This window comes from Rhinoraja longicauda, chromosome 20 (genome assembly GCF_053455715.1).
Source record: "Rhinoraja longicauda isolate Sanriku21f chromosome 20, sRhiLon1.1, whole genome shotgun sequence".
Classification (NCBI taxonomy): Eukaryota; Metazoa; Chordata; class Chondrichthyes; order Rajiformes; family Arhynchobatidae; genus Rhinoraja; species Rhinoraja longicauda.
Genome location: NC_135972.1, coordinates 24,719,455 through 24,746,154, shown reverse-complemented (window position 1 = coordinate 24,746,154; position 26,700 = coordinate 24,719,455). Strand labels below are relative to the sequence as shown.

The 26,700-nt window shown below is 42.8% G+C and overlaps 1 protein-coding gene across 3 annotated transcripts in view; it reads left to right on the top strand.

The window, feature by feature from the left end:
• mon2 (MON2 homolog, regulator of endosome-to-Golgi trafficking) overlaps positions 1-26,700 on the top strand; it is a 103,012-nt gene that overhangs the window by 33,548 nt on the left and 42,764 nt on the right. For all 3 annotated transcript variants that reach the window (XM_078417264.1, XM_078417263.1, XM_078417265.1), the window contains exons 5-13: positions 625-754; positions 4,079-4,176; positions 4,485-4,610; positions 7,609-7,803; positions 8,495-8,619; positions 10,674-10,810; positions 15,301-15,451; positions 17,331-17,518; positions 22,123-22,204. In XM_078417264.1, coding sequence (XP_078273390.1) covers positions 625-754; positions 4,079-4,176; positions 4,485-4,610; positions 7,609-7,803; positions 8,495-8,619; positions 10,674-10,810; positions 15,301-15,451; positions 17,331-17,518; positions 22,123-22,204 — 1,232 coding nt within the window. The remainder of the gene's footprint in view (positions 1-624; positions 755-4,078; positions 4,177-4,484; positions 4,611-7,608; positions 7,804-8,494; positions 8,620-10,673; positions 10,811-15,300; positions 15,452-17,330; positions 17,519-22,122; positions 22,205-26,700) is intronic.

Sequence of the window (26,700 nt, the reverse complement as noted above, 5' to 3'; positions counted from 1 at the left end):
GGGATATATTGTATTCACCGATAGTCTATATTTTTAATACCCACATTTAGCCATTTGTTTCCCTTGAACTATTTGTATAATATTTTTTGATCATCTTTTCCTCCCACGTCTATTCTTTTTAATTTACTTAGTTATTAATAATGTTAATAGCAAAGGATGTATATGTACAAGTGAGAAATGAGTCATCGTCCAAAATAATTGTGCTGTGACACTTTAGACATTCATCAAAAAGCCATCCAAGGTGATTCGTTTTCAAACACTATCCTACACCTACTGGGGACAATTTTTTTAAACATTTGCCCAGCCAATTAACCTACATACCTGTACGTCTTTGGAGTGTGGGAGGAAACCGAAGATCTCGGAGAGAACCCACGCAGGTCACGGGCAGAACGTACAAACTCCGTACAGACGGCGCCCGTAGTCAGGATCGAACCTGAGTCTCCGGCGCTGCATTCGCTGTAAGGCAGCAACTCTACCGCTGCGCCACCGTGCCTCATGAAATGATATGCGTATATCAATAACCATTCCAATTCAAGCAAGATCTCTATTAATTTTATAAGCATGGCATGTTTGTAGATTAACCTTCCTTAAAACTCTGAAATTTGCATTTGCAATTTCTTCCAGGCAATTGTACTCTGCTTTCGACTGCATTTTACCAAAGACACTATCACCAATAATACGGCAGCCGCAACGGTACGCCAAGTTGTTACAGTTGTCTTCGAGCGATTGGATGCTGAAGATGAGCAACACAAAGGTTGGTTAACATATTTACTGCTTGTAACTGCTCATTGCCAGTATCACTGTATCACAGGAACAAATTCAATAATTCAGTGATTCTTTATTGTCACATGTACTCGCGTATGGTGAAATTTTTGCATACAATATACAAAGTACACATAAGAGACGCCACGTTTCTGTCACTGACAATGTTACAAAATTGCTTCTTAAAGTCATCTTGGTGCCTCTGTGTTGTCGGTATTACTTCCCCCCCCCCCCCCCCCCCCCTTCCCTCTTTGTTCTCAGTAGCCTGGCCCGACCACCTCTCCATGGACCATCCTCCACCCAACTGCCTCTCCTCTGCCCAACCGCCAGGACTTCTCGGCCCGGCCAACCCTGGCCACGGGCCCTGTGTCCATCATCGCCAATGGCTCCACAGGCTTTCAGGGACAAGGAGGGCCGAGTTCAGCGGCAGCTACTCTCAACAGGCCACAACCCACTGGTCGTAGTGTGTCCAGCCGAACACTCCATCTAGATACTGGAATGGGCATAATGAGCATTTGATCCAACAGGACTTTGCACTCCTCTGTAGGGTTGTTTTGTGAATGGATGGCCACAAATTTTATACCTATGTACATGGGGTACCATGTGTAAGAAGGAACTACAGATGCTGGTTTAAACTGAAGAGCGACACAAAAAGCTGGAGTAACTCAATGGGACAGGCAGCATCTCTGGAGAGAAAGAATGGGTGACCCTTCTTCAGACTGCTTAGGGATAAAGGAAATGAGAGATATAGATGGTGATGTGGAGAGATAAAGAACAATGAATGAAAGATATGCAAAAAAAGTAACGGTAATAAAGGAAACAGGCCATTGTTAGCAGTTTGTAGGGTGAAAACGAGAAGCTAGTGCGACTTGGGTGGGGGAGGGATAGAGAGAGAGGGAATGCCGGGGCAACTTGAAGTGAGAGAAATCAATATTCATACCACTGGGCTGCGAGCTGCCCAAGCGAAATATGAGATGCTGTTCCTCCAATTTGCGTTTAGCCTCACTCTGACAATGGAGGAGACCGAGGACAGAAAGGTCTGTGTAGGAATGGAAAGGAGAATTAAAGTTTCCAGCAACCAGGAGATCATGGTTGGTTCAGGCGGGCTGAACGAAGGTGTTCTGCAAAATGATCGCTCAGTCTGTGTTTGGTCTTGCTGATGTATAAGAGTCCACATCTTGAACAATAGATACAGTGGATGAGGTTGGAGGAGGTGCAAGTGAACCTCTGCCTCACCTGAAAGGACTAACGGGGGTCGCTAGACAGAGTCAAGGGAGGAGGTATAGCGACAGGTGTTGCATCTTCTACGGTTGCTGGGGAAGGTACCTGGGGAGGGGGTGGTTTGGGTGGGAAGGGATGAGTTAACCAGGGAGTTTCGGAGGGAACGGTCTCTGCGGAAGGCAGGAAGAGGTGGAGATGGGAAAATGTGGCTAGTGGTGGGACCCTGTCGGAGGTGACAGAAATTTTCAGAGAATTGTATTATATGCGATGGCTGATGGGGTGGAATGTAAGGACTAGGGGGACTCTTGTCACTGTTGCGACTAGGGGGAGGGGAAGCAAGGGCGGAGCTGCGGGGTACCGAGAAGGCACGAGTGAGGGCCTCATCTATGGTGGGAGAGGGGAACCCCCGTTCCCTAAAGAAAGAGGACATCTCGGTAGTTCTAGTATGGAACACCTCATCTTGGGTGCAGATGCGGCGTAGACGGAGGAATTGAGAGTGGGGGATAGAGTCTTTGCAGGAAGCAGGGTGGGAAGAATTGTAGTCAAGATAGTTGTGGAAGTCAGTGGTTTGTATTAGATGTTAGTCAATCGTCTATTTCTTGTGATGGAGACTGTAAAATCAAGAAAGGGAAGGGAGGTGTTGGAGATGGTCCAAGTAAATTTGAGTGCAGGATGAAAATTGGTGGTGAAGTTGATGGAGTCCATGAGTTCTGCATGGGTGCAGGAGGTAACACCAATGCAGTCATCAATGTAACGGAGATAGAGTGCTGGGATAGGGCCAGTGTACGCCTGGAACAGGGATTGTTCAACTTACCCTACAAAGAGGCAGGCACAGCTGGGGCTCATGCGGGTGCCCATAGCTACACCTTGGACTTGGAGGGAGTGGGAGGAGTCAAAGGAGAAGTTGTTGAGGGTGAGGACCAGCTCAGCCAGGTGGAGTAGAGTGTTAGTAGAGGGAAATTGGATGGTTCTGCAGTTGATGAAGAAACGGAGAGCTTGAAGGCCTTCCTAGTGGAGGATTGAGGTGTAGAGTGACTGAACGTGCATATTAAAGATGAGGGAGTAGGGGTTCTAGAAGTCATGAAAGAGACGAAGGGCATGGTATCTTGGACATAGATCGGGAGAGATTGGACCAGGGGGGGATAGAATGGAATCGAGGTACGTGGAAATCAGTTCTGTGGGACAGGAGCAGGCAGAAGCAATGGGTCTGCCGGTGCAGTTGTGTTTGTGGATTTTGGGAAGAGGGTAAAAACGGGCCGTGCGGGGCTGGGAAACGATAAGTGATGAAATCAATAATGGTGTTTGAGATTAAGGCCTGGTGCTTATCTGTGGGATCATGGTCCAAGGATAAGTAGGAGGAGGTGTCTGAGAGTTGTCGCCTGGCCTCGTCAACTAAAGCATGATGTCTTTGACTGATATCATTGCCAGAAAGTTTTTTTCACTGTTTTGTAAGTTAATTTAAGAAAGAGCTCGATGAGTAGGCCTTGTGACCAAATAGTCAACCGTCTTGATTAGACTTTATACTTTTTACACTTTAGGCTTTAGACAGACAGTGTGGAAACAGGCCCTTTGGCCCATCGAGTCCACGCTGACCAGCAATCACCTCGTACACTAACACTATCCTACACACTAGGGACAGTTTACGATTTTACCAATGCCAATTTACCTACAAACCGTCGTTGGAGTGTGGGAGGAAACCAGAGCACCCGGAGAAAACTTGCGCGTTCACAGGGAGAATGTACAAACTCTGCACAGACAGCAGCCGTAGTCAGGATCGATCCCGGATCTCTGGCGCTGTAAGGCAGCAGCTCTACCGCTATACCTCTGTGCCGCCCCCAATTTGATCTGCAAGTTGTTTCTTCACTCCATATAATATTTTGTAGCAACATGTCTGAGTGCTTGCCCAAACATTATCCACTTGCTCTCTGTAAAAAAATATATTGAACGAAGTATTAGAAAGTGAGCAGATTTGCTTTGCCAACAATGCTCGGATAACCAAAATGAATACATAAAAACATTATTGGAAAGGGACAACAGGATAGTATAAATACTGGAAGCCGACATCCTAATGAGTGTTTGACTTTGTTTATTTCAGATGGTGACGTTCACCCTCCTGTTGTTCAAGGAAATAGCAACAGAAGAACAGTCAGTGCTCTGAGGCCCTGTGCCAAAGATGCATACATGCTCTTTCAGGTAACGCTTCCTGCAGTTGTTTGTAGTGTCAGCTCAGAGATTCTTGTGATTTGCCCTGTAAAATGGTCAGCTGCATAGGATTGTGCTTAATGTTCTACGTTAGACCTCTAGCCTTCATCATTTAGAGATTACTTATATCATGGGCACTCCACGATTAAAGATTATAGCACTGACCAGATTAGAAAAAATCTATTAATTCACGCAGAATAAATCTCTGTTATTGTCTGCTGCTAATGCGATTTCATTCAGTTATTGCAAGAGCTCTTCTTTGACATCAGCTGCCTAATTCATTTAATTTAATTTTCCAGGACTTATGCCAGTTGGTAAATGCAGACGCTCCGTACTGGTTGGTGGGAATGACTGAAATGACCCGAACATTTGGATTGGAATTGCTCGAGTCTGTTCTGAATGACTTTCCACGAGTATTTTTGCAAGTAAAGTGTCTAACATTCAACATGTCAAACCTCTCTTTGTTGTTGCAACCCAACTGAAGTTACAAGCACTGTGATTTGTGTCCAAGTCAAATTAAGAATTGAAGCGAATCTGAATATCAATCATCAAACTACAAGGGAGCTAGGAACTGAAAAGATCTAAATATCAGTAGCAATTTATGTGGGTGATTTGATAGTTTGAAATGCAGTAAAATGGCAAAATCCATCATTGCAAGATCTTTGAAATATTTGTCAGTCAGTAGTTGGGGGCAGAATCTCCTAGTAGATTTGCTGTGCAGGGTGTGGCAGCTTTGAATTCTGAAGAGATTTCTGAAAGGGAGCCAATTTTAGAAACAATGAGATTAATAGCTTGTCAACTAATTTCTCCATTAATGACCTCCACTAACTAACCTGACGCATCATTTTCCTGGCAGTAAATAAAATAACCATTATGATTCAATAGAACACAATGATATTTCACTTTTTCATTCAATACTTTTCAGTAGGCAATTTAACTGCCCACATAAAAAATACTTAAAGCAATTGCCTGTGGATTCTCAGTTAACTAGAGATCTGTAGAAACCTATTTGCCAACTGAATGCAGCATTTTATTGGTGACCACATGTGCTCTAATATAATTAGTTGACTCTCCACAGCATTGTCAACAGTATGTCTTCTTTAATATTTACATTGAGTCCTCATTGTATTGGCGTCAGCACTATTTTTAGTAAAAACAATTTCAAAAACTTGACTGATTTTAGGAATACTAGGAATAAAAAAAGCCCTCATCATAAATTTATCAATTCCTTGATATCATGGTTGATATGTGCCTCAGCTCCAGTTTACTTTGCTCCTTGTCCCTTGTAAGAATGTAAATGTTAGAAACATGAGTATGGCCATGCATCTCCCCAAGCCCGCTTCATCTATTTATATACTAAAACTCTTGTTTGTTTGTTTGATCCTGAACTAAGGCCAAAACGGTACACGATAGCAAGATAATTTTAGGCCCACCTTACTCACCGTCGTCCCTTTGGTGCTAATGGAAGAAGTTTCATTGAAATCGGTGTTATATTTTTTAAGTTATTCACATTTTAAAGTTTAAATCTATCTCCTAGGAGGGGAGAGGGAGGGAGGGGGGAGAGGGAGGGAGGGAGTGGGAGGGGGCAGAGAGAGGGAGTGGGAGGGGGCAGAGAGAGGGAGTGGGAGGGGGCAGAGAGAGGGAGTGGGAGGGGGCAGAGAGAGGGGGAGGAGGGAGTGGGAGGGAGAGGGGGAGAGTAGTAGGGGGGGGAAGGAGAGGGTGCTGCACCAATGCAGGAGAGGTATGGGCCCAAGAGGTCGACTTGGTCTAGTCATTAAATAACAGAGAAAGAACTGCAGCTGTTGCTTAATGCACGTAAGGACACAGAGTGCTGGAGCAAGTGCGGGTCAGGCATTATCCCTGGAGAACATGGGTAAGTGTCTCAACCTAAAACCTCACCTCCATATTCTCCAGGGATGCTGCCTGATCTGCTGATTTACTCCAGCATTTTGTGTCCTTTCATCATTAGATAAGACGCTGGCTGCTTCTATGCCATTCTATTTTACTTATTGTCCTATCTTTTGATAGCCTTTCATTAATTTCTTGGAGTGCAGATGTATTGAAGATTTTTTTTCTTTGCTTTTTAAATTAATTTATTGGTCTAAATAATTTTCTGTTTCTGTATTGACTTTTCTTCATCTTTCATTTCATGATTCTACCTTGCCTTTTGTTCCTTTTATTTATCCTTCCTTGGGCATTTTTGTAATTTCCATTGTCCTCTGATAAGCAGTGATGCAAGTAATGTATTACATGTTTTTTGACCTTTTGTGGGAACTGGGATTTGTGTATTGTTCAGGATAGGAATTCATTTTAAAATAAGTTGATGCATCAGGAAGTAGGATAGGAGTTTCACATTAAAATATTATGCACCGCAAGAAAAGGTTCCTTAAAGACAATTGATAACTTTTTGTGTGTATTCACTGCTGTGTTTTATAGACAATTGCATCATATACAGTTTAAGCCTTTTAATATACCACAGTCAGCATTTAAATAATGGACTAATCTGCTTTGGTATTTGACAGAGTAGTGCTGCCCAGACCACAGAGAAAACTCACTGTTCCTCTTTGGTGCCTGTTATCTTCTGTATCCTCCTGAGTAGACAAGGGCAGCCATAATGTAACGTCTTAAGATGGCATTATTTGATAATGGAGCACACAGTCAAAATTATACTGAAGTATCTAACAGTCCACAGTTTAATTTCAGTACCATTTGTGAATCCTTTATGATTCTTCCTGGAAATTCCATGGCTGATTGGATAATGCCATGCCTTCAACTCCAATCAGAATTTTTGTGGCTGTGAGACAATATTTTAAATAAAAATCTTGTCACTTAATAATAATGTTGACAAAATTTTGATTTGTTAATGACAATTTCAATATAATGTACAATATTTTGCTCCCTCAATGCACTTCCTGTGTTGAATTTCTTGTGATGTGTCATGTCTGTTCTTTTGTACGTTTACTACAGATCTCTGACTGAAGGGGATTCCCTAATACCGAATAGTGAAAGGCCTGGATTCAGTGAATCTGGAGAGGATATTTCCACTAGTGGGAGAGTCTAGGACCAGAGGCCATAGCCTCAATAAAATGATGTACCTTTCGAAAGGAGATGAGGAAAGTCTTTAGTCAAAGGGTGATGAATCTGTTGAATTCATTGCCACAGACAGCTGTGGGGGCTGTCAAAAGATATTTTTATGGTGGAGATTGACACATTCCTGATTAGTAAGGGTGTTACGGGTTATGGGGAGACGGCAGGAGAATAGGGTTGAGAGGGAAAGATAGATCAGCCATGATTGCATGGCGGAGTAGACTAGATAGGCCGAATGGCCTAATTCTGCTCCTAGAACCTATGAACTTACCATCTAGATTTTGTTTTGATAATGCCACCTTGAATGATTTTAGATTTGTTTTCCTTCCTCTACAGCACCAAGAGTTCAGTTTCCTTCTGAAGGAAAGAGTGTGTCCTTTGGTCATCAAGCTGTTTTCGCCCAATATCAAGTTCAGACAGGGTACGAATACTCCATCTTCCCCAACTCCTGTGGAGAAACCTTATTTTCCCATCTGTATGCGTCTTCTACGAGTGGTGTCTGTTTTAATCAAGCATTTCTATGGTCTTCTGGTAAGATAGTAATTTTTTTTCCTGCCTATTTTAAGTCTTTAAAAGTTTTCCAATAATGATTTGTGTCTGCTTTGGTCAACCCTACATTCATATTTACAATTGTGCCCATTCTACACCTAAAAATATATTTAAGCAGATTTTGTATGTTTTGTTAAAGTCCTTTAATGTTAAAATTGTAAATGGGCTAATTGATGTCTCATTAATGTGTCACCAGTTAACATTAGTGGCGGCACTGTGGCACTGCGGTAGAGTTGCTGCCTTACAGCGCCAGAAACATGGGTTCGATCCTGACTACAGGTGCTGTCTGTCCAGAGTTTGCACATTTTCCCTGTGACCACTTGGCAATTAGGCGGCAAATTGGGACTAAGAAGAAGTGGGGGAGGAAGGTGGGTTGAGAACCGTTGTCCTGGACCTTCAGTATTCTTTTTGCAGTAATACCCTAACTCTTGCATCGCAGTTGTATTTTGTAGATTAATCCAAAGATTTATAATCCTTTGAATAAATCATTTCTGTATCATCAAAAATAAATTGTTTTTTTGGGTTACAGCTGGTACAGAAATGCTTTGCTTCCCTATTTGGTTGCTCAGTTCTGTGCTGCTAATCTAGCACCAAGGCACATTCCTTTTATGTGTACATACTTGGCCAATAAACTTATTAATTAATTCATTCATTGCCCTTCTGTGTTTCACAGGTAACAGAGTGTGAGATATTTTTGTCTTTGCTGGTGAAGTTTTTGGATGGTGATAAACCACAGTGGCTTCGAGCAGTTGCTGTGGAATGCATTCACAGACTTTGTGTACAGCCCCAACTACTTCGGTAATCCTCCTGTAACATTTTCCAAACGACTTTTTTGATGTTTCACAGTTAAATTACTTGCCTAAAAATTAAATAGTCTGCTAAAACAAAGTTGCATGATTTAAGCTTATTTCTGCCTGTGCGAAACGGACATTTATGATCCATTTCAATTTGTTAAAGAAGATATTTAATCCCCAAACTATTTTGTTGACATTAGTTCAATACTTAGGCTTTCTCAGAATTCAGAAGTAATAAAAAGCTGTACTAAACTAGCAAAATTTCAAAGCATTAGTACATTCAACTAATTTGTTAATTGAATTGTTTTATAACTGCTTTATATAAGTTTGAGGGTGGGAAAGGCTGTTGCCCTGAAAGGTTAATTAACTGATTTGGCAGAGTGCAGTCGTGTTACTTATGGTCTTGCAAAATACAAATAGAGTCGTACAGAATGGAAATAAGGCCTTTGGCCCAATTCATCCATGCAGACCATGATGTTCATCTAAGCTAGTCCCATTTGCCTGCATTTGACGAATATCCCTCTCAACCTTTCCTATCCATGTTGCTGTCCAAATGTCTTTTAGATATTATTGTACATGACCACCATCTCCGGCAGTTCATTCCACACATGTACCGCCCTCTGTGTAAACGAAAAACAAAGTTGTCCCCTCAGCTTCCAATTAAATCTTTCCCCTCTCACCTAAAACCTCTGCCATCTAGTTCTTGACTCCCCAATTCTGGAGAAAATGGCTGTGTGCATTCACTCTATATCATCTCATGATTTTATACATCTCTAGAAGATCATCTCTCGCTCTCCAAGGAATAAAGTCCTAGCCTACCCAACCTCTCCCTATAACTCAATCCCTCAACTCCTGCAACATCCTCAAATCTTTTCTGTATTCTTTCCAGCGTAATGACATCCTCCTTATAGCAGGGTGACCAAAACTGAACACTATACTCCTTGAGCCTCCCCAACGTCTTAGACAACTGCAACATAATGTCCCAACTTTACTCAATGCCCTTACTGAATGCCAGCATGCCATAAGCTGCCTTCACCACAGTGTCTACCTGTGACATCACTTTCAGGGAACTATTGTATGTACTTGTACTCCTAGTTTTCTCTGTTCAACAGCACTACCCAGGGCTCTCCTGGTCTTTAAATGTCCTACCTTATTTAGACTTCCCAAAATGTAACACCTCACCTTTATCTGAATTAAACTCCATTTGTCATTCCTGCAACTTTTTCTACTGCCCTGCGCTCATCGACTCTCCTGATTTGCTTCTTCAAAAATCTCAATCAAATTTGTGAAACATCTTTGGATTCTCCTTTTAATCTTCTCAGTCAAAGTATATCTCATGCTTCATTTTTACCCTCCTAATTTCCTCCTCAAATATTATTACATCTCCTGTAAATCCTTCAGGGATTCATTTGATCCCAGTTACACGTACCTAATCCATGCTGCCTACTTTCTTCTGACCAGAGCCTCAGTATCTCTTATGATCTAGGGTTCCCTACTCCCCTGCCAGCCTACAAATAGAAGCCAGATGGACTCAATTGTGGAGGGAAGGGAATTCATACCAGCGATATGAATATTGATTTCTCTGACTTCAAGTAACCCTTGCTTTACCTCTCACTCTCTCTTCATCCTTCCCCATCCTAGTTCTCTAACCAGTCTGACTGTCCTGATTAAATTTTATCATTTTATCTTTGTATGCTTCGTTGTCACCTTCCCCTAGCTAACAATGATCTAATCTACATTTTCTACAGTCTGAAGAAGGGTCTCGACCTGAAACATCACCCATTCCTTCTATCCAGAGATGTTGCCTGTACTCCAGCATTTTGTCTTTTTTAACCAGCATCTGCAGTTCCTTCCTACACAAAATCATACGTATGGCTGTGTATTTCCTCTTTTTGATTGAGGCTTCAAAACTGCACTACTTCTCTAAATTATTTTTGGAATATTTTTCTCTATTTGCACAGTAACACAAAGTACTATAAATTGCAACATGTCTCCATATCTGAAAATGTTGAGTCTCATGGTATTTGAAGCCTGAAATGTGTCTGCTTGCTTTTGCAGGTCTTTCTGCCAGTCGTATGATATGAAGCCACACTCAACAAAGGTTTTCAGAGATATTGTGAATGCATTGGGATCTTTTATACAATCGCTCTTTATTATTCCCACTGGAAGCAACCCAATTGCAAATGCACAGACAGGTATGGAGACCTTTCCTGAGGCGCTTTACTGTGAGTGCTTCGTTTAAAACATCTCCTCCAAAGTATTTATAATGTAGATGCAAGCTTCACATATTTTGTAATCCTTCAAGGATTCACTTGATCCCAGTTACATGTACCTAACCCATGCCAACTCCTGTCAGATAACCAGAGCCTCAGTATCTCTTGTCATCTAGAGTTTCCTCCAACCTTGCCAAACTTGACCTTCACTCCAGTGACTACAATCTACAAATAGAAGCCAGAAGAACTCAATTGTAGGGGAAGGGCATTGGAAATGCTGGAATCTGGAGCAATCTGCAGGAGGTGCTCAGCTGGCATCTGTGGAAAGGAATTGTCGATGTTTTGGTTCAAACCCCTGCATCAGGACTAAGAGTGGAGAGTTTAGTTTAGAGACTCGTCATGGAAACAGGCCCTTCGGCCCACCCAGTCCACACTGACCACCGATCACCTGTTCACACGTGTTCTATGTTATTTCACATTCACTACTACATACTAAGGACAATTTATAGAAGCCAATTAACCTACAAAAGTGCGATCCCCGCACATTAACACTATCCTACACACACAAGTGCCAATTTGCACTTATACCAAGCCAATTAACCTACAAACCTGTATGTCTTTGGAGTGTGGGAGGAAACCAAGGATCTCGGAGAAAACCCACACGGTCCCGGGAAGAACGTACAAATTCCGTTCAGACAGCACCCATATTCAGGATCGAACCCGGGTCTCTGGCGTTGCAAGCGCTGTCAGGCAGCAAATGTACCGCTGCGCCACCGTGGCAGCTAACATGGGCGTTTGAACATGGGGTATAGGTACAAAGCTTAATTTACATGAATTTATTTTGTTACTGGTATGATAGACAAACATTAAACAACAATTAACTAATGTTGTGCCACTTTGTGCTGCAATACTAAATCATTGCATTCAGCTAGTCACTGTTTAACAAGAGGATTGTCAGTGGGAGCTGATCCAGAGTAGACACAATGAGCCTTTTATCCAGCTACTCTGCAGTTCTATTCACACTGTTCTCATTTACTGCACTGTAAAACAGTTTTCAAATCCAAAAAAACATCTACTGGGAGAGACATAACGATTTGCATTTTGCTAATTTTTGCAGAATATGCCAACCAACCATACACAGCAGTCTTTCAGTAATTTATAGAATTGATTAAACATAATTTTAGCTCACATATCACAGGTCTATACTTGCACACAGAGAGCTCCACTGTGGCAGCTGATTTATATTCCACCTAAAATGACGTTTAAATTAATGGCTGGACCAACAGAGAGTATTATGGTGAAACTCTGTACATGGTGTCTTCTAAGGCTTTCAGATGAGAGGATTGAAAACAAGTATGTTCTTTCAGATGATTTGGGAATGTGGTTCAAAAATTGTACTAGGAATTTCTGGGGGGGGGTGAGATCTTACACGAGTTAATATTGTTTTATTGCCTCTGGAATCATTGGGATTAAAGTAATTCATGCAGTTGAGGGAAATTGGCACAGGCAACATTTATTACCAGTCCATAACAAAGCACAGTGCTGGAGTAACTTAGCGGGTCAGGCGGCATGCATGGAGGGAATGGACAGGCGATGCTTCGGGTTAGGACCCTTCTTCAGACTGATCATAGTAGGGGGAATTTTGGGGCAGGACTAAGCTTGGCAAGTGGTAGGTGGATGCAATTGTGTGGGGATTAAATTAGCAGATAGGTAGAGTAAGTGACAAGGACCAGAGATGAGAAAGAGGTTAAATGGTGTCAGATAAGGAGTGGAGGAGTGAAATGTAAAGTGAATGGGAGGGATATAGGTGGAAGGGGGAAGGCGAACGAAGGGGGCTGAAAAGGTTTTGAGGGTCTAGTCCAGTCTAGTCTTTAATATCTCTGAACGTGATTAGTTTGCTCAGTTGAACTAACTCAGGCTTTGGTAGGGAAAGTGGCACAGTGGCGCAGCGGTATTGTTGCTGCCTTACAGTGGCAGAGACCCCGGTTCAATCCTGACTACAGGTACTGTCTGTACGTACTTTGTATGCTCTCCCTGTGACCATGTGGGTTTTCTCTGGGTGCTCCGGTTTCCTCTCACACTCCAAAGACATACAGGTTTGTAGGTTAATTGGCTTTGTTTAAAAAAATTGTAAATTGTCCCTAGTGTGTAGGATTGTGATAACTTACAGGATGATTGCTGGTTGGCGAGGGATATGGGCGAAAGTGGGCCGAGGAACCCATTTCCGCGCTGAAAGTCTAAAGTGAGGAAAACAGTCAACATTTGAGGTTGATGATTTTCTCTACTGGAAGGTTGTTGACCTGAAATATTAACACTGTTTCTCTCTCTCTCTGTGGATGCTGCCTGATCTGCTGAGTGTTCCCACCACCTTCTATTTCCAAAAGGTCCATGAAGTGAACCAGGTAGAATTTTATGACAATCTGGTAGTTTCATGAAGAGTATTACCAATACCAAGACTGATGCTGATTCCAGCTTTATTTAATTAAAACTTTAAATTCCCCAGCTCTCTTGCTGGGATTTGAACTTTTCTCTATTTAATTTTCCCAAATCTAGTTTAATGGCCCAGTAACATAGGCACAAAGAACCATTCCTTAGATCTTTACACCAATAACATGCACATGGTGGAAACTTTCAAATCATGTATATAAACAACTGCTTGCAATAACAGGATTTTCTGCAAATTCATTATGTCCTCCAGGCAAAATTTGTTTTTGAAGTCTGTTTCACAGTTTTATGTGCCGTTTCCTTCAATTCATGAGAAACTAGGGCACCTCTTATGCATCTGATCCAGCTTTCTTAGATTAAAATTAAAAAACAAGGGCAGCTGTCCATGTTCTCCAGGGATGCTGCCTGACCTGCAGAGTTTAGTTTGGAGATACAGTGCGGAAACAGGCCTTTCGGCCCACCGAGTCTGTGCCGACCAGCGATCCCCGTTCGCCAGCACTACGCTACGCACTAGGGCGATTTACAATGTTTACAGAAGCAAATTAACCTTCAAACCTGCACCTCCTTGGAGTGTGGCAGGAAACCGGAGCACCGTGAGAAAACCCACGCGGTCACGAGGAGAATGTACTAACTCAGTACAGACAGTACCCATAATCAGGATTGAACCCATGTTTCTGGCGCTGTAAGGCAGCAACTCTACCGCCACCGTGCCACCGATATGGTTTTTTTTCTTTGATTAAAGCCTTAGATAACCTAGTGTAAGAAAATAACTGCAGATGCTGGTACAAATCAACGGTATTTATTCACAAAATGCTGGAGTAACTCAGCAGGTCAGGCAGCATCTCAGGAGAGAAGGAAACCCACTGACTCGCACAGCTATCTGGACTACACTTCTTCCCACCCGGTTCCCTGCAAAAAGTCTATCCCCTACTCCCAATTCCTCCGTCTACGCCGCATCTGCGCCCGGGATGAGGTGTTTCACACTAGGGCATCAGAGATGTCCTCATTCTTCAGGAAACGGGGCTTCCCCTCTTCCATTATAGATGAGGCTCTCACTAGGGTCTCTTCTACATCCCGCAGCTCCACTCTTGCTCCCCCTCCCCCCACTCGTAACAAGGACAGAATCCCCCTCGTTCTCACCTTCCACCCCACCAGCCAGCGGATCCAACAAATCATCCGCCAACATTTCCATCACCTACAACGGGACCCCACCACTGGCCATATCTTCCCATCCCCTCCCCTTTCTGCGTTCCGCAGAGACCGTTCCCTCCGTAACTCCCTGGTCCACTCGTCCCTTCCTACCCAAACCACCCCATCCCCGGGCACTTTCCCCAGCAACCACGCGAGATGCAACACCTGTCCCTTTACCTCCCCCCTCAACTCCATCCAAGGACCCAAACAGTCTTTCCAGGTGAGACAGAGGTTCACCTGCACCTCCTCCAACCTCATCTATTGCATCCGCTGCTCCAGATGTCAACTTATTTACATCGACGAAAACAAACGCAGGCTCGGCGATCGCTTCGCTCAACACCTGCGCTCGTCCGCATTAACCAATCGGATCTCCCGGTGGCCGAGCACTTCAACTCCCCCTCCCATTCCCAGTCTGACCTTTCTTTAATGGGCCTCCTCCAGTGGAACCTAATGTTCATTAATGCATGGATTGTTCATGTGCATGAAATGTAATAATTTCATCTACACTTCAAAGAAGTGAACAAAGTGAGCCTCACAATTTAAAATGTAATGATTTGGAGTGGAAACACTCAGCAGCTACAGAGAGAGAATCAGTTTTAATGGTTCAGATAGAACATTTTGTGTTGGTCTGAAAGTATTTCCAGCATTTTTGCTTTATTCCAGATTTCAACATTTGCATTATTTTGACGTAGAAAAGTTATATTCTAGGAAAGGGACCAACGATGGAATGAAAACACACCTTTTAATAAATGAGCAAAGAATGTTGGTCCGTTTTTTGAGTAAATTTGTCTTTGTTAGTGTCTACTCACTAAATGTAATCTTATTGTTTTGTGCAGGCGTGAGTGGAATTGGTGGCCCTGCTTCAGCTCAGAATGGGACAGGGCTGGGTGCCACAGTCGGATTCACCCCACAGCCGGCTTTTGAGTACAGAGGCACATGGATACCAATTCTGAACATCCCTGTCCAAGGCTCTTCTAAAGCAGGCTAGTGAGTGCAAATCCAATAACGCAGTGACTTCCAGAGACTTCAGGGAGACAGGTCGATGTGGGATAGGTTTTATAGAAAAGCATGTTGGGGATATTTGGTCGTGTTGGAAAACCACAAAATAAGAGAAATTAATATTCTGGGAATAATATCTGAAATTTTATTTATTTTAACTTTTATATTTATAATAACATTTTCAGTTGCTCTGTATAATTTTCAATTATTTTATTTGAAAGGATTTACCAAACTGATTCAAGACCAAGTCTGATGCAATTTGGTAGAGGGCCAGTGGCCATCTGTTCTTAAAAGAAATTTAAGAAACGTGTTCTGACGTCGATTCATCTGGACAAATGTAAATAAATAAACAATAAATAAATGTAAATAAACAATTCAATCCTTTAAAGCACCTCTGAAGCATCTCCCAAATTTGAGAATCTGAATGGAGCGTCATACAGCATTGGCACAGGCCCTTTGGCCCAACTTGCTTATGCTGACCAACATACCCCATCTACACTAGTCCCACATGTCTGCTTTTGGCTCATCCACATACTCTTGTTCGTTTGTTCCTCAACTACAGCCAAAACGGTACGCGATAGCACGACAATTTTAGGCGCGCCTTACTCACTGTCATTCCTTTGGTGCTAATGGAAGAAGTTTCATTGAAATTGGTGTTCTATTTTTAAAGTTATTCACATTTTAAAGTTTAAATCTATATCCTGGGGAGGGGAGGAGGAAGGATAAGGGGGTTGTGGGGGATGGAGTGGGGGGAGGGGCAGGTGGGAAGGGGAGGGGGGAATGGAGGGGGAGGGGGGGGAGGAGATGGTGCTGCACCAATGCAGGAGAGGTTTGGGCCCAATGGGTTTAGTATCCCTCTAAACCTATCCTATTTATACCTGTCTAAATGTGTCTTAAATGTTGCCTCAACTACCTCCTCCGGCAGCTCATTCCATCCACACACTACCCTTTGTGTAAAAGAAAAAGTCACCCACGGGTTCCTATTAACTCTTTCCCCCTTACCTTAAGCCTCTGTCCTCTGGTTCTCGATTTCCCCAACTCTGGGCAAGAGAATCTGTACGTTTAGCCAATCTATTCCTCTCATGATTTTGTACACCTCGATAAGATCATTCCTCATGCTCCTGTATTCCAAGGAGTAAAGTCTCAACCTCTCCTTATAACTCAGACCATTGAATCCTCATCCTCATAAATCTTCTCTGCACTCTTTTCAGCTTGACAACATCTTTCCTGTAACATGGTGCCCAAAACGGAACGCAATGCTCTGAATGTGGCCTCACCAACGTCTTGTATAACAACAAAATGACTTCCCAAGTTCTTCAGCTTTTTTTTTACCACTCTAGCTACCCGTGACACCACTTTCAAAGAATTTCCAAGATTTCTTGAAACATTTGGCAAATTGTGACCTGAGCAAAATAATGCTGCATTGTAGCACATATAAACATAAATGTTTGGCAAGTTGTAATGCAGGAATGGTCAATCTTTGTGGAACAATGTCATTTTAAATGTTACAATGCAATTTAGTGGCATTTACCCCAAATCAAAAGATTCTTGTGAGCATTATCCAAGGACAGGGAGGATTCAGTTGTCAACATCCACTCTTCACATTGGTGTCAAAGGTATTCATGGGAGTGAGCTGCCGGAGGACTTAATTGATTGAATTGTAACGCAGTGAGAGTCACTCCTCAATAGCACAAGTAAAGTGTGCCAAAAAATGCCTGAAACTACTATATTTGGACCAAATTGCATCAACGTGGTAAATACTTATTTCCGACACAGTAAGGATATTATCCTGACAAAAGTACTGCAGTTATACACGTTAAAGTACTGCAGTTATACACGTTAAAATAAAATTGTATCTGCAATTTAGCCTCGAATCACTGGACAAAGTGGAACCACCTACAATTCCTGATGGCTATGCCATGTCCGTGGCATTCAGTTGTCTTCTGGACCTGGTTCGAGGTATTACCGCCATGATTGAGGCAGAGTTAGAGCGCAAAGCTGCTGCTGCCAAGCCAGAAACCAAGCAGGAGAAGCCATCAGTGACTGAAGAAAATGGTAATAATCTTGGTTTTAAATGCCAAATCTCCTATTTAATTGTCAACTTAACACTCGTTACTTTGTAAACTGTTTTCCCTCTGGAGTAGAAAGAAACAAGTCATAAAGTTACTCAGCACGGAAACAAGCCCTTCAACCCAACTTGCCCAAGCCGACCAAGATGCCTCAACTGCACCACTCCCACCTGCCCACGTTTGGCTCATATCCCTGTATACCTTTCCTATCTATGTATGTATCCCAAATATCTTTTTCAATGTTGTTATTGTACCTGCCTCAACTACCTCCTCTGGCAGCTCATTCCATTATACCCACCATCTTCTCTATGGAAAAAGTTGCCCCTCTGGTTCCAATCTCACCTCAAACCCGTGGCCTCTGTTTCGTGATTCCCCAACTCTGGGTATAAAAGTATATGCATTCTATTATCGATGTAGCAGAATTATTAACTCATAGTTATAAATAACTCGGTTTTAAATCTATAGGGGCTTTAGGATAAGCACATGGATAAGCAAGGAATGGAAGGGTTTGGATTACCTGCAGGCAGATGAGATTAGTTTATCATGGCATCATATTCGGCACAGACATTTTTATAGGAAGAGACGAGTTGCAGTGTCACGAGTTGTAATAACTCATTCAAAATTCTGAATGGTTTCAGTAGAGGAAGTTTTAAAAACTTTCTCATGCAAAAGGATCAGTAATCAAAGGATATATGTAAACTGTTTGGCAAAAGATTAAAAAACTACATGAGGAAACATCATTTAACACAGATGTGATCTGGAATGAATTGTTTGCAGCCTGGAAAACTCCTAAAGAGAAAATTGGATAAAATTGAAAATTTATAGAGCTGTGTGGCAAAAGTAGGAATCTGAAATTAATTGGATAATCAATTGGGTTCATTGAATAATTCAAATTGCTGTCCACCATGAGTGAGTTTCCGCTATCTAGATCGTTACATAAAAGCGACAATAATCTACATAGTTATTAACTATATTACAGAAAGATGAAGGGCGTACCTGTTAGATTGTGCGTTGTGGATTTAGCACTCGTATTTTTAGATAGTTATCTGCCGTAATATTTGGATAGTGATTACTGCAGCAAAATTTAGTTTAGAGATACAGCATGGAAACGTGTCCTTTAGCCCACCTGAGTCACTCCAACTATCCATCACCCGTGCAAACTAGTTCTCTGTTATCCCACTTTCTCTACCCCCAACACATTAGGGACAATTTACAGAGGCCAATTAACCTCCAAACCTGCAAGTCTTTGGGATGTGGGAGGAAACTGGAGCATCCCGGAGTAAACACAAATGTGGTCACAGAGATTGTGCAAACTCCACACAGAGAGCGCCTGAGGTCAGGGTCGAACCTGGGACTCCGGCACTGTAAAGCAGCGATCTGCCAGCTGCGTCACAGTGCCACCCTTTATTCCTGTTTTGGTTATGATGTATGTTAAGCATTTAATTTTAGCTAGTGTTGCTTCTTGGATGTATTAATGGTTCCCTTTAGTTTATAGACAATAGGTGCAGGAGGAGGCCATTTGGCCCTTCAATGTGATCATGGCTGATCATTCTCAATCAGTACCCCGTTCCTGCCTTCTCCCCATACCCCCTGACTCCGCTATCCTTAAGAGCTCTATCCAGCTCTCTCGAATGCATTCAGAGAATTGGCCTCCACTGCCTTCTGAGGCAGAGAATTCCACAGATTCACAACTCTCTGACTGAAAACGTTTTTCCTCATCTCAGTTCTAAATGGCCTATCCCTTATTCTTAAACTGTGGCCCCTTGTTCTGGACTCCCCCAACATTGGGAATATGTTTCCTGCCTCTAACTGGTCCAACTCCTTAATAACCTTATACTTTTCGATAAGATCCCCTCTCATCCTTCTAAATTCCAGTGTATGCAAGCCTAGTCACTCCAGTCTTTCAACATATGACAGTCCCGCCATTCCGGGAATTAACCTAGTAAACCTACGCTGCATGCTCTCAATAGCAAGAATATCCTTCCTCAAATTTGGAGACCAAAACTGCACACACTACTCCAGGTGCGATCTCACTAGGGCCCTGTACAACTGCAGAAGGACCTCTTTGCTCCTATACTCAACTCCCCTTGTTATGAAGGCCAACATTCCATTGGCTTTCTCCACTGCCTGCTGTACCTGCATGCTTCCATTCAGTGACTGATGCACAAGGACACCCAGATCTCATTGTACGTCCCCTTTTCCTAACTTGACACCATTCAGATAATACTCTGCCTTCCTATTCTTACCACCAAAGTGGATAACCTCACACTTATCCACATTAAACTGCATCTGCCATGCATCCGCCCACTCACACAACCTGTCCAAGTCACCCTGCAACCTCATAGCATCTTCCTCACAGTTCACACTGCCACCCAGCTTTGTATCATCTGCAAATTTGCTAATGGTACTTTTAATTCCTTCATCCAAGTCATTAATGTATATTGTAAATAGCTGCGGTCCCAGCACCGAGCCTTGCGGTACCCCACTAGTTACTGCTGTTATAACGCTGTCATTTATAGCATATTTGAATATAGAATTTTAGAATATATAAGTTTGCAGGGAAACTTACCCTATTCTGTAATTGGCCAAATATGTAGGCCATTTTGCCTTTTAAGTAAATTGCAATAGTTATGTATGGACAAAGAGTTAGTGATAATCAGCTTGTCTTACCAGATGTATCGTCAGCAGAGAGAAACAATAGCAGGGACGTTATTTAGCATTAAACTTTCTCATTGTCTTCACCCATTCACCTCCTGTTTGTTATCACTACAGCTATTATCAGATACTACACGCTTTTGTGGTGTGGCATCATGGTTTGCACGGTTACAGCAGACCACTTTGTTTTACCCTTGAAGTGAAAGGAAACAGTTGGCAGGTGAAGCAATTGATTGCCATTTGTGTCTTTAAAAACATGGAGCCTTAAGCGAATGCGTAAGTGCAATTCACAGACGAGTGATCTCACAGGTTATGTGTAAGTTATGAGCTCCCAAGTTATGCTTTAGTCTTTAGAGATACAGCACAGAAACAGGCCCTTCAGCCCACCGAGTCCATGCCATCCAACGATCACCCCGTACGCGAGCACTTTCCTCCACACTAGGAACAATTAATATTTTTTACTGAAGCCAATTAACATATAAACCTGTACATCTTTGGAGTGTAGGAGGAAACTGCAGCAGATGGAGAAAATCCACAGGTTTATACAGGGAGAACGTACGAACTCTGTGCAGAAAGTACCCGAAGTCAGGATCGAACCAGGGTCTCTGGCACTGTAAGGCACCAACTCTACCGCTGCGCCACTGGATATATGGAACTTGTCGCGGGCTACCTTAAGACCTGGAGACTAACTGATTATGGCAAAAACCACCACAACGGCCTTTCCCCTGAACAACAAGGAAGCTCAACGCCAGCTAACAGTCACCCTCAATGGGTCACCCCTACCGTACAATCCATTTCCTACATACCCCGGGGTGAAACTAGATCGGTAGCTGACCTACAAGCAACACCTTGAAGCTCTCCGTGCTAAAGTCTCGGCACGGAACAACCTCCTGCGATGCTTGGCCGGATCGTCATGGGGCGCCAGGACATCTACTCTTCGAACCAGTGCTCTTGCACTCGTGTACAGCGCCGCTGAGTACGCCGCCCCAGCATGGTGCCGCAGCGCTCATACCAGCAAGCTAGACGCCACCCTCAACGACACCATGCGGATCATCGCTGGCTGCCTACGCCCTACTCCGACGCATCTCCTGCCGGTGCTCGCAGGTATCGCACCCGCCAAGCTTCGCAGAGAGTTCTTCACTCATAGGCTTGTGTGCAAGGCCCCATCGGACACTAAACATCCTTTGCACCACCTCGCCCAGGATTCACAGCAACTGGGACCTCAACGCCTGTCATCTCGTCACCCTTTCTCCTGTAATGCAGCGACCCTCTGCACATTGCACTGGCCACAGCGCCTGGAGGGCGTTACATAACTTCTGCTGCCTCAAACGCAAGAAGAAGTGAACACTTGCACTGCATCAGTGTTGAGTGAACACTTGCTGCCTGCTTGCACCTCCTAAATCAAACGGTCAACATTTGAAGCACATTTGGACAAGTTCATGGATTGGAAAGGTTCAGAGGGATATGAGCCAAATGGCACGCGCTCAAGAATGCATCTTTGTTGTCGTGGAAGAGTTGAACTGAAAGGCCTGTTTCTGTGTCGTATTAGAGTTGTATCACATGTACAAATGACATTCTTACTTAGTTACCAGGAGGAATTTTACAATGAGGAAATTGAGATCTTTTGAAGGGAAGAGTAAACCAAATTATTTTTCATTCAATATTTAAATCATGTGGCAGTCCATTATCTTTCTATTAATCTTTTCACAAATATAATCGCAATACTTTCCTTTATTGGTCTAGGAAGCCTGCTCAAAACCATAGAAGAGTACAAAGTAAACGAAGGCCACTTGTTCCATTGAGTCTGAGAAAATACTTTATCTGGTTCTCTGATTAATAGTTTAATCTCTAAATGACTTGAAAAACTCTGGAAAGTTCAACACCTGAAAATGTTACCCAATGCAAAGTTCCACCCTGTTCATATCTTTTCTTCAGTTTCTCGAGCTGTTTGGGAGGAGATGGTCGGTGCTTGCTGGTGTGGCCTCCTCGCGGCACTTTCATTAATGCTGGACGCCAGGTAAATACAGATGAATCTCTTTATCCATTTGTAGCTCAGTCTTTGTAGTTAATAGATTAAACGGAAACTCTCTTCAGGATTCATGGCAATTTTCCCAAAACATTATTTGTACAAACAAGAAAATGAGGCTATTTCCAGTTATGACCTGAAACATCATCTGTCCTTTTCCCCCCACAGATTGGTTTAGGTTTAGAGATATAGCGCGGATTCAGATCCTAAGTCCACGTCAACCAGTGATCTCACACGTTAACACTATCCTACACACTGGGGACAATTTACAATCTTTAACAAAGCCAATGAACCTACAAGCCTATGCACCATTGGAATGTGGGAGGAAACAGGAGCACACAGGGAAATCCCACAAGGTCACAGGGTGAACGTGCAAACTCCATACAGAGAGCACCTGTGGTCAAGATCGAACCCGGGTCTCTGGCACAGTAAGGCAGCAACTCTACCACTGTGCCGCCGTACTGCTATCCATTTCCCTCCTCAGATGCTGCCTGGCCCACTGAGTTCCGCCATCTCTTTGTATTTTGTTTCCAGCTTCTAAGTGTGATTGTCACTTCAATGCAGTTGATCAAAAGAATTCTGGAAGTTTTATTTTTTTAAATTACAATTGTTAAATGAAAATAAAATCTACCATCTGCAATTTCATAGTTTTCCATCAAAATTTGTCACGTTTGGAAGAAGGTTTTTACATGACTCGAGTATGAAAATTGCATTCCTGCCATAGAACGTTTAACCAAAATGTATATATTGTTTTATAAATCCCACCAATCTAAAACTTAATGTTTCATCTTTAATACAATACAATATCTTTATTGTCATTGTACAAGTACAACGAGATTAAGAATGCCACTTCCATATTGATGCTATAAAATAAATAAAACATGGCAAAAACAAAAAACAACAAAAGGAGGGGGGGAAAAAAAAGGAAACGAGGTAAAGTGCAAAAAGGTTCATGCAGGGTCAGTTGTGCCAGATGACCATGGGGCAGAGGCATAATTGGTAATGCAATCAATCTTGTAAATATTTTTCCAGCTTGTCTGCATTACAAATCCAATTAAAAATGTATTCTTTGCAGCCGTCTAATACCAATCTAGCTTTCAGGTGTCACAGTCACTTCAATTTAGTTGATCAAAAGAATTATGGATTTTTTATTTTTTTTTAAAATTATAATTATGAAATGATAGTGGGAGGAAAACTGCTGTTGCCAGAACCGGAATTAAAATGCTAGAAACACTCAGCAGGTCAGGCGGCATCAGTGGAACGAGAAACGGTAACGTTTCAAGTCAAAAATCTTTCATCAGAACAGTTGTTAAGTCTTTGGATCAATGAGTTCCAATATATGGAATGTCCACATTGTTGATTTATTTTCAATAAAAAAAGAAATAGTGAACTCGGCAAAACAGAAAGTGCTGGACAAACTCAGCAGATCAGGCAACATGTATGAAATGTGAAGCCAGAGGAAGGAATATATTTGGAAGGAGAAGGGGAGAATGGGTTGGCATCCAAGTGGTTGATGTTAGAGCCACTGGGTTGAAGCCATTAAGGCAGATCACTTTACTTTCTTTGGAGAGTGGAATGATGGAGGTTTTCATGAAGCAGATGGGGACAGTCGACTGTTGAAATGAGAGATTGAAGATGTCGCCCAAGACTGTCCAGTTGATTGCACTACTTTCAAAACCCATCTAGGATCACGGAGATGTATGGGACATAGCCAACGGGGTTGAGGGGGGGCGGACACACGTAGGTGGAACATTGTTTGCCAGATCAATGCAGTTGTAAAGGCATTGAACTCATCCAGTAGAGATTGCACCTCCCCTCCCCGATACCATCATTGGTATCCCCTTGTAACCATGATAGTGTCCAGGCCCTGTTGCCACAGTTGCCTAGCATCTGCCTGATTGAATTGAGCCTTTAGCATCTTTCTTGGCATCGCCATGAGGAGAATGTGGTTGACGTTCCTGTAAAGTATGGGCTCGCCCTTCTTGAAAGCCTCTGATGGGACTTTAGCAGAGAGTGAATCTTCCAGTTCACTCAAGGTTTCTGGTTCAGAAAGACCCTAATTCTCTTGGTCGGAATGCAGTGGGTAACTATGGAGAATAACGTTCCTGACGTATGGAGAATAACGTTTCTGACGTATGGAGAAATCGGCTTCAGACAGTTCTTAGGAATATAAGCATTTTGTAGCCTGTGGACTGGCTGTACTAGTTTTCTAAAAGTATGGAAAAATATTTAAAAACCTGTGCTTGCTCAATGTAGCTTTACAAAAATGATCTTTAGCATTAAGTAGATTGTTGGCCAATGCTATGCCCAGTTCCAACTGAGTACAATAGTCTATTTTGTGCAGTCGTGTTCCTGTGGCTCAATGACCCCCTCTTGAGGAGGTGTTGAGCATTGCATTTGGACAACGTGAGTGCCCCTAAGAATATGCCTCAATTGGAATGATCTTATTAGCAGTTTGATATCTCAACATTGAGTTTTGTTTTGTTTTGTTTTACTGGCTTATAAATGCTTAGGGCATCATTCAGAAGCAGAATCAAAAGAAACAGAAGACGCAAGGAACTGCAGATGCTGGAATCTCAGGCAAAACAAAAAGTGCTGGAGGAACTCGGTGGATCTGGCAGCATCTGGAAAGAGAATGGACAGGCGGTGTTTTGTCCCGCCCCCTCCCCTAACATCAGTCTGAAGAAGGGTCTCGACCCGAAACATCCTCCATTCCTTCTCTCCAGAGAGGCCGCCTGACCCACTGAGTTACTCCGGCATTTTGTGTCTGCAGGCGGTGTTTTGAGTCAGATTGAAGAAGGGAACTGACCCTAAACGCTGCCTGTCTACTATCTTCCCAGATGCTGCCTGGCCCGCTGAGTTCCTCTAGCATCTTGAAATTTTTAATGAAAATTGACATGTTCCTGATCTTGGCTTGGCTTTTCATTCTTGATTTATTTAGGCATTGTTGGATTGTGCATTGCTGCCTCAGTGCCTAAATCCACCAGATTGCTGAACTCATTGGGGTTTGTGGTAACCAGACTATAATAACTCTGAATAGAAGACGTCCAAAGACGTACAGGTATGTAGGTTAATTGGCTGGGTAAATGTAAAAATTGTCCCTAGTGGGTGTAGGATAGTGTTAATGTACGGGGATCGCTGGGCGGCGCGGTGGGCCGAAAAGGCCTGTTTCCGGCTGTATGTATATGATATGATATGATATGAATATTCCATTGAATAGTATCATTGAGTTACACAATGTGGAAATGGGACTTCGGTCCAACTTGCCCATGCCGACCAACATGTCCCATCTACACTACCTACCCATACCCTCTAATCCTGGCTTATCCATGTACCTGTTCAATTATCTTTTAATTGTTACCGTAGTACCTGCCTTAAATACCTCCTCCGGCAGCTTGTTCCATATTGTGTACAAAAAGTTACCCCTCAAGTTTCTATTCAATCTTTTCTCCCTCACCTTAAACCTATGAGTATTAATGGAATGGAGTATTCCATTTTAGTGAGTCTGTTTTCAGCACTGAAAGGTTGTATGTCAGAGAAGTTGCAGGAATAAGTTTCTGTTCAGTGAAGAAATCCACCTTTTGGCCATTTGCACAAAGCATTTGGTGGATTTCTGGCTCTTATGTGACATTTGCAAGGGTGGGGAGAAAAAGGCCAAAATTTGCATTGTCATAGAATGTGAACATTACACCATATGTCCTGTTGGTCCACTTTAAATATTTTAAAACTAACCACACCTAGATTAGATTCGTTGTTTCGCAGAACGGTTGTGATCAGTTGACTTGGCTTACGCGATGTCCCAGTGGCCAAACATTTTTACTCCCCTTCCCATTCCCATCTGACTTTTCTGTCCTGGGCCTTCTCCACTGTCAGTTGTAGGAACAGCACCTCATATTTCACTTGGGCAGTTTACAACCCAGCAGTCTGAACATTGATTTATTTCAAGTAATCCTTGTATTCCCTCCCTGTTCGCATCCTTGTATCCCTTCATTATCATCTCTTCCCCAGTCAACGATGGGCCATTATGGGCTTCGTCCTTCCTTGGTCATCTGTTGCCGGGCCCTGCTTTGTTCTGGCCTTTTGTTACGTCCAGTTCCCTCCACTCTACTCTCAGTCTGAAGAAGGGTCCCGACTCAAAAGGTCACCCATCCTTTTTCTCCAGAGATGCTGCCTGACCTGCTGAGTTACTCCAGCACTTTGTGTCTATCTTCGGTATATACCAGCATCTGCAGTTCCTTTCTACTCCTAAATTTGGTTAATGGGTAGAGATTAAAATTCCTCCTCTGCCATGGCCAGTGATAGTCCAATTACATAGTGATGAACTACGCAGTATTTTTGAGGCTAGCATATCTAAATTTCGTCATTACATACCTTGACTCAGTTGCCCGCACCGTCAAGTAGACCGAATCTGGACAGTTCAAAGTTCTTTATGTTCGTTGCCATCTCAGGAAATCAATTCATTCATAACTGAGATTCCAAGACATTGG